General features: G+C 39.8%; 1 protein-coding gene across 1 annotated transcript in view; it reads left to right on the top strand.

The window, feature by feature from the left end:
• Nucleotides 1-17339, top strand: part of LOC128660487 (mucin-12) — a 770239-nt gene that overhangs the window by 367001 nt on the left and 385899 nt on the right. Inside the window, exon 13 of the mRNA XM_053714362.1 lies at nt 1326-1460. Coding sequence (XP_053570337.1) covers nt 1326-1460 — 135 coding nt within the window. The remainder of the gene's footprint in view (nt 1-1325; nt 1461-17339) is intronic.

Genomic DNA, 17339 nt, shown 5'->3' with positions numbered 1-17339 from the left:
AATGAGAGTGGCATATAACTGAATTGATAGCTACTGATTTATTTCACATAAGTGAATGGAGGCAAAGGGACACAACTCTTATGATTTCACAATTATAGCACAAAGAGTATATATGCCTGCAAAGACTACGATTTCCAGATGTATTTATTCCAGGTTTATTTAGTGAAGCATCTCATTTTATTAAAAGGTGCAAAACCAACATTTTTTTATTTCATGATTCAGATGGAGCATAAAAAACAAACAAACTTTTGTTCTCAAATGATTTTATTCTTTTGGTATTCTTTGTTAAAGAACATACCTTTTGGGTGGTAACGTGAACATGTTTGGAGTATTATATGTCAAGAATGCTTTTAGCAATGTTATACACTTTTGAGAACTTGATGACAGTAGTGTTTGCACAATAACATTGCTAAAATAATTCTTTCAAACCTTATGCCGTTTTCCTTTTTTAGACACACCACACCAGAACAATTAGTAAGCAGTGACAAATTATTAGCGGCTATATACGATTTTATTATTATGTTTGTCAGTAAATAAATAACCAAACCGTGTACATAATAAATATCAAATATTCCAGTAATTAATAGTATAAAAGGTTATATTTCTTGTTATTCCTTCAGTAAGATTTTCCCACGCAATAGTTGCAATTGCTAAGACAAAATAATCAACTTATATGAGATTAACTATTTCCTTGCTATACCATGCCCTTTAACAAAGGATACCAAGTTAACAAAGGGAAATTGACAAAAGAAATACATTGGATTTTTTTAGAATCGTGAATAAAAAGTTTTGGTTTCATGTCCTTATAAGTAATGATGCCATCTATCCCACTGGTGCTTAAAGTTCATTCCACAAGGGGAGTTTGTACTTCTAGTGGAGCTAAAGCAAATCTATTTGTGCAAGGCAGCATGTTGGAGGTCTGTCACTTATTTACAACACTATAATTTAGATGCGTGTACCTCTGCTAAGCGAAAATTTGGAAGTAAAGTTGTCCATTGTGTTTTGGCTTCCATATAAAGCAGAAGTGTTTTCAGCAGGATTGTTTTTTACCCTGCCTACTCTTGTATTTTGTTGGTGAATGGGTATTAGGATGAACCAAGGAAAATAAGAATTTAAATCATACTCCCCAAAATGCCATAGCTCAGATCCCTATATAGAACTCTTCAACCTTTACCCCCTTTTATTAATGTTTTTAACTAAGATGGTATGTACCAGGGAGGAGATGAGTCTTATAATTATCTGAAAATATGGGGTGTTAGGTTTCTGTTTCAAGACACAATATTAAAACTTAGGCATGGGTTTCATTTTCATTTTTGTTTTTAAAGGTGACCAAGATGATAACGACAATGAGCCACAGAGAAAAGTACAAAAGATGGATCTGAGTAGCGGCAGTGATACAGGCAAAGAACTTACAATGTCATGCAAAGCTTCAGATACTGTGTCTAACAAACCAACAGAAGGTAATAGAACAAACTTCAGTTTGTAGGAGTCAATTTGAGTTTACAGTTTTTTTTTTCATTCTTTTGTTTATATATATATATATATATATATACATACACACACAGTTATGTGTGCTTTCCTTTTTCATCTGAGCATACTGCACAGTCCAAGTATTAAAAAGACAATAAAGTAAAAATTAAACTTTCATGATACAGATACAGTGTGCAGTTTTAAACAGCTTTACAATTTACTTCTATTTTTTAATTGGTTTCACTCTCTTGGTATCCTTTATTGAAAAGTTTACCTAGATGGGCTCATATTACTTTAGAATAGGGTGACCATATTGCCGCTTTAAAAAGGGACACATATGAAAAATACATATGTTAGGTTTCTTATAATAGAACATTATACAAAAAAATTATTTAAACAGCCTTGACATATGTATTTTTCATATATGTTCCATTTAAAAGCGACAATATGGTCACCCTACCTCAGAAACATGCACGTGTTTGTAGTATTCTATGACAGCAGTGGTTTTTAACACTTTTTGTTGTAGTGTTTGCATATTGTAAAATGACATGCTCTGTCTGAATTATGTTCCTTTAACATTTATCCTTTTTTTTACACAGCAGCTAAATGGCTTTGGAGTGTTTGTACCCTTTTTCTTTCATAAGGTGGTTAGACTCCATGAGTCATTACTGGCAAAGATACCCAAACTTGCACAGGCTTTTAATCTCTCTCTTCTCTCTGATACCCCAGGCTTTGCCTATTCAGTTGCAGGTGAAGATTGAGTTGTTCAGAAATTTATTTTATTTGAAGAAGGATCTTAAAACAGTTGGAATAGCTGACAAACTCATGCACAACCTTCAAGTTGTATGTTAATGCACTGGATTTTTTTTATTTGCTTCTTTTTGTATTATGGATCAGAAGGCTGTGCAGGATGTTACTTGTAGCTTATGTTTTGATGCCCAGGTGGAACCCCCAGTACCTTTTTGTTCATGTATTGAAAGAACTTTATCTTATAGAAATAGACTTTTTGACCCTGAGCCATCATTAGCTAAGGCGGATGCTGTTCAGGAGCCTCCTGTTTCAGATGTGCCGCAGCTTTCTCCTCAAGCATCCCAATCCTATTCATCTGCACATGCAGTGCCCTGCATTTCCTCTCATGTTCCGTCTTGAGTTATTTTGCAAGATATTACTGCTCAGGTATCTTCTGCGGTATCTAAGGCGCTGTCTGCTTTTCTCATGCTGCAGGGAAAACGTAAAAGGAAATTTAAAGAAACAGTAAGTAAGGTTTCTGATCCTGAAGTGGCTAAACAAAGTATTTCCTCTCAGAAGTTCTGAGGATGAAGATTCTTCCGGTGCATCTGTGGGTGAAATTTCGGTTTCAGGCAGTATAATTCCTTCTTCTGATGCTGAAGTTGTGTGGAAGGCTTGCTCAACTAAGAATTGGTTTAAACATTTATTTTTTCTGTACTTCTGATTTCACAAATGCTATTAAATGTACAGATTGGTTTGAACTTTGTCTCCAAGGATGTTGCTGTTAAGGCACTGCCACAGCTTTCTCCTTTTATGTCCCAAGCCTATATGGCGTCACATGCAGTGCCCTGTGGTTCCTCTCAATCACCTGAAGGAGTGTATTTGCTTACAGAAGTTGCAAGCTCAGGTATCTTCTGTGGTATCTGTGGCTTGGTCTATTTTCCTTTACTTCAGGGAAAAAGCAAGAGGACATTTTAAGTCTGAGATAAGAGGGTTTTTGCTCCACATGCTGCTACGCAGGTTTGTCTTTTTCCAAGTTAGTGAGGAGGATTTGCCGGTTGTTTCTGAGGCTGAAATCTCAGATCTGGCCAGTATAATTCCTTCATCTGTTACTGAAGTGGTATCCTACAGTTGTTTGCTTCAAAGCCTCTTATATTGTCAGGAGGTCTTGGCTGACTGGATGACACCGATCCCTATCGTAGTCTTTCCTTTGGGGTTTTGTGAACTTTATCAGTTCTATATCTTTATTTCCTCTCTGGAAGGGTTCTAGACATACTGTGAGATGTTCACAGGATTGTTATAGAGAAACTGGGGATATTTCTCCCTGTCTCACATCCTTTTTAGGATTTCCTTTCGCTATCTCTCATGTAATGCACAGTGTCTTTGGTAGAAGGGAACTTTCTACTTTTAATCAGAGAACTTAGATCTCTGCGGAGGTAATCTAGTTTTCTTTCTGACATAGGTAAGAAGCTGGAGGTTTAATTGTTAATTTAGAGGAATGTCTTGTCTTATTAGACTTGCTGTACTAGCCGCCGGGCATTGTGTTTCCTCCAAATACACGCTCCTAGTGTCTCTTTTTCAGGATGAGACTTTGTTTGGGTCATGTCTTTTCAAGTCCAATCTTAGTTTTCCTCCCAGGGGCAGATTTCTCTTTCTAGAGTATCTGCAATCCAAGTATGATGAGAGGCATTCCTTGAACTGGATTCAGGGTCTTCATCTCTGGGAGTGACAGTTTCAGTCCCAGTTTGGGAACGGGATATAGGTATTTACCTCATATATTTCAGATTCTCTCCTTCAAAGTAGTATCCTTTCTTCTTTGGTTCTAGTGGGCCTGTTCATAACGAACTTAAACCTGAGAGTTTTATTTTTTCCTTAATCGGAATCTTCTCTAGTTTTCTTAGTTTGCGCCAACCTTTAGGTTTTGGGATATTGCAAGTGTGTTTTTCTGGACAATATATAGTTCAGGTATCTTCCTGACTTCGAGCTAACTCTCTTTTAAGAGATCTTGTCCAATCTTCTTTTCCGGGGATGGGAAATGAATCTGGAGAAGAGTTCCCTTGTTCTATCCACAAGGGTAATTTATTTGGGACTATTGCCACAATACCCTGAATGCACCCGATTTAGTTTGATTTCGGAAAGTTATGCAGGGTCAGGTCTGGTCAGTACCTGGATGGGAGACCGCCTGGGAACACCAGGTGCGGTATGCTTGGACCTTTATTTGATTCTTTATCTAGGAGATGTCTTTCTTCAGAGGTCAGAAAATCAAGGATTTATTCCTTTTCCCTACTCTGCAGTCGTCTGTCCGGCCAACAGTAAGTTTTAGTGGCCGGTGGATAGCTTAGCCATCTTGCAACCAGGAGGTTGGGAGTTTGGATTTAGCTACAGTTGATTTTTCTTCACTTTTCTGTGACGAAAATTCCCTGTGTATGGAGGGAATTGGTCTGATGGTATTCCATGGGCATCATTCCTTTGCTATTTTCCATGACATGGAGAACTTTCTGATCCGTCTTAAAGGATAGATTTAGATCAGATGACATGAGACTTTCTTCCATAGTATTCCAGGCGCAAGTGTTTCTGGAGATATTCCTGGGTGATGTGAACACCGATGCCAAGCTGCTGGGCTGTTAAGCTGTCTGGGTCTTTAAGGATTATGGACTCGGAAGTGTCTGCTCTCCTCTTTAAACATCTTGGAGTTGAGAGCAATTCGCAATGCTCTGATGACTTGACCTCAGTCGTCCCTAGCTTGGTTCCAGTCGGACATCACCTCTAGGGTTTATATCAACCATTAAGGAGGAACTAGGGGTTCCTTAGCCATGTAGGAGGTGAATTGGATTGTTCAGTGGGAGGAAGCTCACATTTGCTGTCGGTCACCCACTTTCTAGGGGTGGACAATTGGGAGTCTGACTTCTAAACAGACTGATAATTCATCCCGGGGAGTAAGCATTTTCATCCGGAAGTGTTCTCTAGGTAGACCCTCACATGCATGGGGGTTTTCAGGAGTTGGCTTCTGTGGGCATTTCGACAGAACGCCAAGTTTTGAAGGTACAGTTTATGGTCATGTGATCCACAGACTGTCCTGATAGATGACGTTTTTTTCTTGGATTTCAGTCTTGCATACTCGTATTTTCAGATGAAAGCGGCAGTGATTTTATTAGCCCCTGCGTGGCCTCGCAGGATCTGATATGCAGACCTAGTGGAAATGTCGTCTCTCCACCTTGGAGACTACCTCTGAGGAAGGACTTCTGATTCTTGGTCTTTTCCTTCATCTTAATCTCTGAAGCTGACTGCTTGAAGATTGGACGCTTAGTTTTTTGTCTACGCGGGGGTTTTTCTGAATTTGTTATCCTTTCTCCAAGGTGGTCTGGAGAAGGGTTTGTCAGTCAGTACCCTGAAGGGTCAGTTTTCTGCATTGTCTTTTTTTCTACATAAGCATCTGGTGGACGTGCCAGATGTGCAATCTTTTTGTCAGGCACTGGTCTACATCAGGCCTGTGTTTAAGTCGGTTGCTCCACCTTAGGGTTTTGCCCTTGTTCTTAAAGTTTTGCAGTAGGCTCTCTTTGAGCCTTTACTTTCCATAGATATTAAGTTGTTATTTTGGAAGGTTTTGTTTCTCATTGCTATCTTTTGTGCTTAGAGAGTCTCGGAGCTCTTAGTTTTACAGTGTGATTCACCTTTTCTTATCTTTCATGCAGTTAAGGTGGTTATTCATACTAGTTAGGTTTTCTTCCTAATTGGTTTTGGATAGATATATTAATCAGAAAATTGTTGTTCCTTCTCTGTGTTCTTATCTTTCTTCTCATAAGGAAAATTTGTTGCAGAACTTTGATGTTGTGCGTGCTTTTATTTTCTATCTACAGGCGACTAAGGATTGTCTGGGAAACATAAAGGTCAGAGAGCTTCATCTTCTTCTCTTTCTCTTTGGTTGAGTTGTATAATGCGTTGGTTTATGAGACTGCTGTACAGCAGCCTCCTGAGAGAATTTCAGCTCATTTCACTAGGGCTGTCCCTTCTTCTTGGGCTTTCAAGAAGGAAGTTTCTGTAGAACAGATTTGCAAGGCTGCAACTTGGTCCTCTCTGCATACTTTTTCAAAATTTGATATTTTTGTCTCAGCTGAGGCTTCTTTTGGGAGAAAAGTTCTTCATGCAGTGGTGCCTTCTGTTTAGGTTACCTGTCTTATCCCTCCCTAATCATCTGTGTCCTCAAGCTTGGGTATTGGTTCCCACTAGTAATTGATGATTCCGTGGACTCACCATATCTTAGAAAAAAAAACATAATTTATGCTTACCTGATAAATTTATTTATTTCTGGATATGGTGAGTCCACGGCCCACCCTTTATTTTAAGACAGTTATTTTTAGCTAAAACCTCAGGCACCTCTTCACCTTTGTGTTATCGTCTTTTTTTTCCATTTTCCCTTCGGCTGAATGACTGGAGGTTATGGGTAAGGGAAGTGACATAAATAGCAGCTTTGCTGTGGTGCTCTTTGCCTCCTCCTGCTGGCCAGGAGTGATATTCCCACTAGTAATTGATGATTCCGTGGACTCACCATATTCGGAAATAAATTTATCAGGTAAGCATAAATTATATTACCCATTCCCCAGTTTTGTATAACCAGCACTGTTATAGAAAATACACTTTCTTTTGCATGATGTACCGAGTCCACGGATTCATCCTAACTTGTGTGATATTGTCCTTCCTGACAGGATAGAGGCGCCAATGGTGCAGATCATTGGTGATTCTAGAACACTTGTAGCAAGTGATATACACAGGGTACTCACATGTATAGAAGGCAATCAGTTATGCCTATAGAGACAGGCTGGATTTCTACAGCAATCCAGCTGGCTGATCCAAGAGACAAAGGCAGGATACTGGTGTAAGGGGTTCTCACCCTAAACGTAGCGTAGCAATAGACCATACACAGCACTCAGAGTAGGTTAAATTAAAAACATATTTATTAAAAAGTATATAAAAATTCACTATCACACCCCCCCATCCGAACAACATTGATGGGACAGTTAACTCCAAAAATTTTAATGTTTAAAAAGTTAGATAACTCCGGGGGCGTGTCCGGGCAGTGGCCATATCTGGTCGCAAATCTAGAGGCTCCTGATCTCAGGAGGATAATCCGCTGATTATCCAAGAATCGGCTAAAAATCCCAAACCTCACTACACATCAACCATACTATGTAGCTTTGATGATTCAACCAATACCACTTTTATGAAGATCGCACATTTTGGAGCTCTAATCTGGTTATTTGGCTGGGTAAAGCGGCAGCCTTACACCAGCATACTATCCACCCCCCCCCCCCCCCCCAGGTAATGCAGGTCCATCTAACTGCTATTCCTGAGTGGCGAGAGCAGCTTAATCATGGATGTGTCATCCTATGGAACGATTCAAGCTCTACTGACTGCCCTAATCTATGTTACTCTAATTCTATGTTATTATAAATGATCAATGTGAATTAATTGAAAAAGATATCTGTTGGGGAAGCGCATCTGTATTGATTATATATGTTAATTTCTCCAACATTGGTGTGTCCGGTCCACGGCGTCATCCTTACTTGTGGGATATTCTCTTCCCCAACAGGAAATGGCAAAGAGTCCCAGCAAAGCTGGTCACATGATCCCTCCTAGGCTCCGCCCACCCCAGTCATTCTCTTTGCCGTTGCACAGGCAACATCTCCATGGAGATGGTTAAGAGTTTTTTGGTGTTTAAATGTAGTTTTATTCTTCTATCAAGTGTTTGTTATTTTAAAATAGTGCTGGTATGTACTATTTACTCTGAAACAGAAAAGGATGAAGATTTCTGTTTGTAAGAGGAAGATGATTTTAGCAGACAGTAACTGAAATCAATTGCTGTTTCCACACAGGACTGTTGAGATGAAGTAACTTCAGTTGGGGGAAACAGTTAGCAGTCTTTTCTGCTTAAGGTATGACTAGCCATATTTCTAACAAGACCATGTAATGCTGGAAGGCTGTCATTTCCCCTCATGGGGACCAGTAAGCCATTTTCTTAGTTAAACATAAAAGAATAAAGGGCTTCAAAAAGGGCTTAAAAACTGGTAGACATTTTTCTGGGCTAAAACAATTGCTTTACTAGGCATATTATGCAGATTCTAACTAATTATTGGTATTATAATCTTGGGGAACGTTTAGAAAAACGGCAGGCACTGTGTTGGACACCTTTTTCAGATGGGGGCCTTTCTAGTTATAGACAGAGCCTCATTCTGGGACTGTATAGGGGTTAAATGTAAAAACGGCTCCGGTTCCGTTAATTTAAGGGTTAAAGCTCTGAAATTTGGTGTGCAATACTTTTAACGCTTTAAGACACTGTGGTGAAATTTTGGTGAATTTTTATACTTTTTCACATATTCAGTAATAAAGTGTTTTCAGTTTGAAATTTAAAGTGACAGTAACGGTTTTATTTTAAAACGTTTTTTGTGCTTTGTTGACAAGTTTAAGCCTGTTTAACATGTCTGTACCATCAGATAAGCTATGTTCTATATGTATGAAAGCCAATCTGTCTCCCCATTTAAATTTATGTGATAATTGTGCCATAGTGTCCAAACAAAGTAAGGACAGTATTGCAACAGATAATGATATTGCCCAAGATGATTCCTTAAAATGAGGGGAGTAAACATGATACTACATCATCCCCTACTGTGTCTACACCAGTTATGCCCACACAGGAGGCCCCTAGTACATCTAGTGCGCCAATACTTATTACCATGCAACAATTAACGGCTGTAATGGATAACTCCATAGCAAATCTTTTATCCAAAATGCCTACTTATCAGAGAAAGCGCGATTGCTCTGTTTTAAACACTGAAGAGCAAGAGGACGCTGATGATAACTGTTCTGACATACCCTCACACCAATCTCAAGGGGCCATGAGGGAGGTTTTGTCTGATGGAGAAATTTCAGATTCAGGAAAAATTTCTCATCAAGCTGAACCTGATGTTGTGACATTTAAATTTAAATTAGAACATCTCCGCGCACTGCTTAAGGAGGTGTTATCTACTCTGGATGATTGTGACAATTTGGTAATTCCAGAGAAATTATGTAAGATGGACAAGTTCCTAGAGGTTCCGGTGCCCCCCGACGCTTTTCCTATACCCAAGCGGGTGGCGGACATAGTAAATAAAGAGTGGGAAAGGCCCGGCATACCTTTTGTTCCCCCCCCTATATTTAAGAAATTATTTCCTATAGTCGACCCCAGAAAGGACTTATGGCAGACAGTCCCCAAGGTCGAGGGGGCGGTTTCTACTCTAAACAAACGCACTACTATTCCTATCGAAGATAGTTGTGCTTTCAAAGATCCTATGGATAAGAAATTAGAGGGTTTGCTTAAAAAGATTTTTGTACAGCAAGGTTACCTTCTACAACCAATTTCATGCATTGTTCCTGTCACTACGGCAGCGTGTTTCTGGTTCGAGGAACTAGAAAAATCGCTCAGTAAAGAATCTTCGTATGAGGAGGTTATGGACAGAGTTCAAGCACTTAAATTGGCTAACTCTTTTGTTTTAGATGCCGCTTTGCAATTAGCTAGATTAGCGGCGAAAAATTCAGGGTGTGCTTTGACTAAAGTCTTGGTCAGCGGATGTGTCTTCCAAGACAAAATTGCTTAACATTCCTTTCAAAGGTAAAACATTATTTGGACCTGATTTGAAAGAGATTATTTCAGACATCACTGGGGGAAAGGGCCACGCCCTCCCACAGGATAGGTCTTTTAAGGCTAATAATAAGCCTAATTTTCGTCCCTTTCGCAGAAACGGACCAGTCTCTAATTCTGTATCCTCTAAGCAAGAGGGTAATACTTCACAACCCAAACCAGCCTGGAAACCAATGCAAGGCTGGAACAAGGGTAAGCAGGCCAAGAAGCCTACCACTGCTACCAAAACAGCATGAAGGGATAGCCCCCGATCCGGGACCGGATCTAGTGGGGGGCAGACTTTCTCTCTTTGCTCAGGCTTGGGCAAGAGATGTTCAGGATCCTTGGGCGCTAGAAATAGTTTCTCAAGGTTATCTCCTGGAATTCAAGGAACTACCCCCAAGGGGAAGGTTCCACAGGTCTCAATTATCTTCAAACCAAATAAAGAGACAGGCATTCTTACATTGTGTAGAAGACCTGTTAAAGATGGGAGTGATACATCCAGTTCCAATAAGAGAACAAGGAATGGGATTTTATTCCAATCTGTTCATAGTTCCCAAAAAAGAGGGAACATTCAGACCAATTTTGGATCTAAAGATCCTAAACAAATTTCTCAGGGTACCATCGTTCAAAATGGAAACTATTCGAACGATCCTACCTACTATCCAGGAAAATCAATTTATGACTACCGTGGATTTAAAGGATGCGTACCTACATATTCCTATCCACAAGGAGCATCATCAGTTCCTAAGGTTCGCTTTTCTGGACAAGCATTACCAGTTTGTGGCACTTCCATTTGGATTAGCCACTGCTCCAAGGATTTTCACAAAGGTACTAGGGTCCCTTCTAGCGGTTCTAAGACCAAGGGGCATTGCAGTAGTACCTTACTTGGACGACATCCTTATTCAAGCGTCGTCCCTGTCAAAAGCAAAGGCTCATACGGACATCGTCCTAGCCTTTCTCAGATCTCACGGATGGAAGGTGAACAAAGAAAAAAGTTCTCTGTCCCCGTCAACAAGAGTTCCCTTCTTGGGAACAATAATAGATTCCTTAGAAATGAGGATTTTTCTGACAGAGGTCAGAAAATCAAAACTTCTAAGCTCTTGTCAAGTACTTCATTCTGTTCCTCGTCCTTCCATAGCGCAGTGCATGGAAGTAATAGGATTGATGGTTGCAACAATGGACATAGTTCCTTTTGCACGAATTCATCTAAGACCATTACAACTGTGCATGCTCAGACAGTGGAATGGGGATTATACAGACTTGTCTCCGACGATTCAAGTAGATCAAAAGACCAGAGATTCACTCCGTTGGTGGCTGACCCTGGACAATCTGTCACAGGGAATGAGCTTCCGCAGACCAGAGTGGGTCATTGTCACGACCGACGCCAGCCTAGTGGGCTGGGGCGCGGTCTGGGAATCCCTGAAAGCTCAGGGTCTATGGTCTCGGGAAGAGTCTCTTCTCCCGATAAACATTCTGGAACTGAGAGCGATATTCAATGCTCTCAGAGCTTGGCCTCAACTAGCAAAGGTCAAATTCATAAGGTTTCAGTCAGACAACATGACGACCGTTGCATATATCAATCATCAGGGGGGAACAAGGACTTCCCTGGCGATGAAAGAAGTGACCAAGATAATTCAATGGGCGGAGGATCACTCCTGCCACTTGTCTGCGATTCACATCCCAGGAGTGGAAAATTGGGAAGCGGATTTTCTGAGTCGTCAGACATTCCATTCGGGGGAGTGGGAACTCCATCCGGAAATCTTTGCCCAAATAACTCAATTATGGGGCATTCCAGACATGGATCTGATGGCGTCTCGTCAGAACTTCAAGGTTCCTTGCTACGGGTCCAGATCCAGGGATCCCAAGGCGACCCTAGTAGATGCACTAGTAGCACCTTGGACCTTCAACCTAGCTTATGTATTCCCACCGTTTCCTCTCATCCCCAGGCTGGTAGCCAGGATCAATCAGGAGAGGGCCTCGGTGATCTTGATAGCTCCTGCGTGGCCACGCAGGACTTGGTATGCAGACCTGGTCAATATGTCATCGGCTTCACCATGGAAGCTACCTTTGAGACAGGACCTTCTTGTTCAGGGTCCATTCGAACATCCGAATCTGGTTTCCCTCCAACTGACGGCTTGGAGATTGAACGCTTGATTTTATCAAAGCGTGGGTTTTCAGATTCTGTAATAGATACTCTGATTCAGGCTAGAAAGCCTGTAACTAGAAAAATTTACCATAAAATATGGAAAAAATATATCTGTTGGTGTGAATCTAAAGGATTCCCATGGAACAAGATAAAACTTCCTAAGATTCTATCCTTTCTACAAGAAGGTTTGGAGAAAGGATTATCTGCAAGTTCTCTGAAGGGACAGATCTCTGCTTTATATGTTTTACTTCACAAAAGACTGGCAGATGTGCCAGATGTTCAAGCATTTGTTCAGGCTCTGGTTAGGATCAAGCCTGTTTACAGACCTTTGACTCCTCCCTGGAGTCTAAATCTAGTTCTTTCAGTTCTTCAAGGGGTTCCGTTTGAACCCTTACATTCCGTAGATATTAAGTTATTATCTTGGAAAGTTTTGTTTTTGGTTGCAATTTCTTCTGCTAGAAGAGTTTCAGAGTTATCTGCTCTGCAGTGTTCTCCGCCCTATCTGGTGTTCCATGCAGATAAGGTGGTTTTGCGTACTAAGCCTGGTTTTCTTCCGAAAGTTGTTTCCAACAAAAATATTAACCAGGAGATAGTTGTACCTTCTTTGTGTCCGAATCCAGTTTCAAAGAAGGAACGTTTGTTACACAATTTGGACGTAGTCCGTGCTCTAAAATTCTATTTAGAGGCTACTAAAGATTTCAGACAAACATCTTCCTTGTTTGTTGTTTATTCTGGTAAAAGGAGAGGTCAAAAAGCGACTTCTACCTCTCTTTCCTTTTGGCTTAAAAGCATTATCCGATTGGCTTATGAGACTGCCGGACGGCAGCCTCCTGAAAGAATCACAGCTCACTCCACTAGGGCTGTGGCTTCCACATGGGCCTTCAATAACGAGGCTTCTGTTGACCAGATATGTAAGGCAGCGACTTGGTCTTCACTGCACACTTTTGCCAAATTTTACAAATATGATACTTTTGCTTCTTCGGAGGCTATTTTTGGGAGAAAGGTTTTGCAAGCCGTGGTGCCTTCCATTTAGGTGACCTGATTTGCTCCCTCCCTTCATCCGTGTCCTAAAGCTTTGGTATTGGTTCCCACAAGTAAGGATGACGCCGTGGACCGGACACACCAATGTTGGAGAAAACAGAATTTATGCTTACCTGATAAATTACTTTCTCCAACGGTGTGTCCGGTCCACGGCCCGCCCTGGTTTTTTAATCAAGTCTGATGAATTATTTTCTCTAACTACAGTCACCACGGTATCATATGGTTTCTCCTATATATATTTCCTCCTGTCCGTCGGTCGAATGACTGGGGTGGGCGGAGCCTAGGAGGGATCATGTGACCAGCTTTGCTGGGACTCTTTGCCATTTCCTATTGGGGAAGAGAATATCCCACAAGTAAGGATGACGCCGTGGACCGGACACACCGTTGGAGAAAGTAGTTTATCAGGTAAGCATAAATTCTGTTTTTATAACAACATACCTGAAGCAGATTCATCCCTCTTCAATTGTACCATTTAGTACAGCATCTGTATCTTGTATAATATCCTGTTTCGAGTCTTGCTTGCACTTATATATGGACATATGTTTGTTTGGTATTGCTAATTATCTCAATAAAAAATATTGGGGGAAAAAAAAAAAGATACATAATTCCTTTATTACCCATTCCCCAGTTTTGCACAGCCAACATTGCTATATTAATACACCTTTTACCTCTGTGATTACCTTGTATTTAAGTCTCTTTTTACAGCGCCCTGATCACATGACTATTATCTATTGACTTGCATTTTAGCCAATTAGTGCTGTGTTGTGCACAACTCTGGGAGTGAACACAATGTTATCTATATTGCTCACATGAACTAGCACTCTCCTGTTGTGAAAACCAAATAAAAAAAAGCATGTTTTAAGAGGCTGTCAGTAGTGGCAGAAATGTACAAGTTTAAATGTTTTAATATATATTAATATAATAATGTTGGTTGTGCAAAGCTGGGGAATTTGTAGTAAATATGTAATCTATCTTTTTAAACAATAACAATGTTGACTGTCCCTTTAATCAAGCAGCATAACACCACCGATAGAGTTTTGCCAGACATCTGTGATTCCGTGGTCTCCTCCTCCACTCCTTCCATCCCATAAACCTTTCCTCTCCTCAATCGTAGTGCTAATAAACTCTGTCCTATTCTTTTATTTCAACTTATGAATAGGACAGAGTTTATTAGCACTACATCCTCTGTCACCCGATTGGTTAAAGCAATAAATAAGTATGGCATTTTGGAAACAAGAAATTCCTTCTAGAATTTTTGCGCCATTTTACTAGATTAGTTTCTACCTTTTTATTTTGGGATAACTTTTGTAACAAAAGTCCTAAAGTCTTGAGTTGGTAATTCCGTGCCTGCCTTCACTTTTCCCACCCATTTACTCATGAACTCCACAGCTTGGATATCATTTCCCAGGAGTAATGGCTCGTAGACTCTCACCTTATTAAAGAAAGCATCATTTATGCTTACCTGATAAATTAATTTCTTTCATGGTGGTAAGAGTCCAGGAAACCTGCACTCTTTTAATTTTCCTACTGGCGCCAGGTTATTATGCACCTCATTTACCCAACTTTGTCCTTTCCTACCTCTCCTTTTGTCGGCTATACGTTAGACTGGGACATTAGAGAGGAGAGAGGGATTAAAAGCTTGTTCAAGGTTAGGTACCTTTGCCTCATCTGGGTGGCCAGGAGGTGAATTCCCAGGTGTAATGTATCATGGGCTCTAACCACCTTGAAAGAAATGTATTTATCAGGTAAGCATAAATTTAGTTTTTTAAAAACACGCATTACAAACACAACTGTTAGATGAAAAATATGAGTTTAGAAATCATGAATAATTCTGTAGCAAACATTGATCACAGCCCGCCCTCAATCACAAGCTAAGTTCACATTGCACAGCCATTCAGGAAGCAGGAAAGCTTTACATTTCTCTGATTATCTAAGAGTGTAACAGCAACATTGGTACGATCACATCATTTTTATTTTATTATTTAAAGGGATATAAAACGCATAACAAGACTGTGCAGTGTCCTCCACTAATATTAGCCCCCTTGGTAAATATGAGCAAAGAAGGATGTGAAAAATTGTCTAACCTTTTGATTCTTTGTTCAAAAAATACACAAACATACTCTGCTCTCATGGATATCAAACAATTGCAAACACAACACAGGTTTATCCAAAAAATAAGTAAAAAAAACATTTATTGACACCCCTATGAACTCATATGAGAAAAATACATTTGAAGTATAATCCCATTGATATTTTACATTTTCTTTGCTATAACAATCATAAGAACAGAATGTCTCAGCACTGTCACTATAGGTAATTTAAGAGTTCATATATGAGAGGCTGTGGATATGGCAAACAATGCACTATATGACTAGTGATCAGTCCAAACAAATTAGAACATGCGTTAATAACGCGAAGTCCTTACCAGTGGATAGGCAGACTTCTCTTGCGCGTCTAGGTTGCTCCGGTCGGTCGTAAGGAGATCTCTTGGCATGTCCACTTTTGCTGTCCGGGGTTTTCTCCTGCACTCGTGTGCTTCTAAAGTTTCCTCCATCTGTCTGACCGCTTGTCTCCCTCTTTCAACCTGTGGCAACCTCTGATGATATCATCTGGTAAACTGACCGTCTCCTTTCCAAACTATCTGCATGTAGCAAATCCTCCTGCAGCCTTTCCAGTCTGTAACGGACTGATGAGACTGTGCTCACTTCTCCCCAAATCCAAGAGTAAGACATATTAGCACAAATCAGGAGCACCAGTGCGTCCGTTTTAAATAAAAACCATAACATTTATTGTAGAATTACAGCTGGATAAAAAGTTACAAACGTAACCACACTCTATCAGTAAGTAGCATATGCAATGCCCATTGTGCTAACGCGTTTCAGCATTAGCCGTAGTCATAGCTTAATGAAAATAATGCATACACAACCTTTAAAAGACCCTCTCTACATTGATAGGTTAATAAAAATTGAAACCCTGCTTACTGATTGGTTTGTTCATCAATTGTATTCCCTCAATGATCCACATAGAGGTATGGATTAGTGTGATTCTTTTAACCCCTTACTACAGATCTATAAGATTTGGGAAACGATTATAAACCTATTATTTATATAAATTAAGAAAATAAACACTAATACCGGTGTATGTTTGGATATTATACTGTGTAACTTTACATGTCACTGATAGTGTTACCAAAAGCAACTGTGCATGAAACAGTACATAGAATGCTGTGGCAAAGTCTAAGATATAGCTCCTAGGGTGACATAACATTGCTAGTGTTGATTCCTTAAGAGCACATTAGAAGCATCTTAAAAAATAATATAATATATAAATGCATAGATAAAGTTAACCATTGGAGCATAGTGATCTTGCCCTCTTGTTAATACCTTTTAGAATGATAGTCTATCAAGTATATCTTATGGTATAATATAGAGATAAGTATTGTTAACCAAATTGATTATGTCAAATGCAAAGATAAGGACATAGGTAAAGCTATCGGAGCATTTAATGTTACTCTGTGATGTTGTATAGTTTAACCTCATTATTACACCTCTAAACTAGATACCATATACAAGACTAATATGTGAACTAGTTGACCTTCCTAAAAAATACATACAACACAGTATATGTTAACCCTATAGACCTCATGATATTAAATGGAAATAAATGTTTAACGCCAAAAGTTAATCACATCAAATTGGGAATTAAGCCCTTGTGGAATCCTAGCAGAATCTAAAAACTGATAAAGGAGGTTAAACAAGGAAAATACCTTAGGGAGCAATCCGACTATGACACAAACAAAGTTTATATTTGGCAGAGAAAACAAAGGTCCAACTACAGAAGAGGGACAGGTAGAGGAAGAGGTAGAGGTTGATCAAATAGTAGAGGCAACACTAATAGAGGGGGACACCATGGAGATAACATACCCACACAGAGAAAGGTAACATTTACAGACAGTGAAGCGGAGTCACAAGGAGAATACCTCAGGGGAGGAAGAAAGAACTGGCATTAGTGTTAACACATTTGTACATGAAACACAAACAGTAAGACCAAAAGTCAGCAGTAATATTAGCATATATGATCCCACACAAGATAGAACAGATGTAGTCCCAAAGTACCAAGTAACCCTCTCTACCAGTAATACTGTAGTTTTTTTTTTTTTAAAGAACCTGACCATATAGATATAGCCCAGGTTTTTTTTTAAAAAAACACAAGACCAGAAGGGGGGGGGGAAGAGGCAAAGACTCTATAAGATCAAACAGATACCCTATCAGGAGAAGCAGAAATCAAACGAAGTACAAT

The sequence above is a fragment of the Bombina bombina genome, chromosome 5, assembly GCF_027579735.1.
Source record: "Bombina bombina isolate aBomBom1 chromosome 5, aBomBom1.pri, whole genome shotgun sequence".
NCBI lineage: Eukaryota > Metazoa > Chordata > Amphibia > Anura > Bombinatoridae > Bombina > Bombina bombina.
The sequence above is the reverse complement of the archived record's forward strand: the minus strand, read 5'-3'. Positions and strand labels throughout refer to the sequence as shown.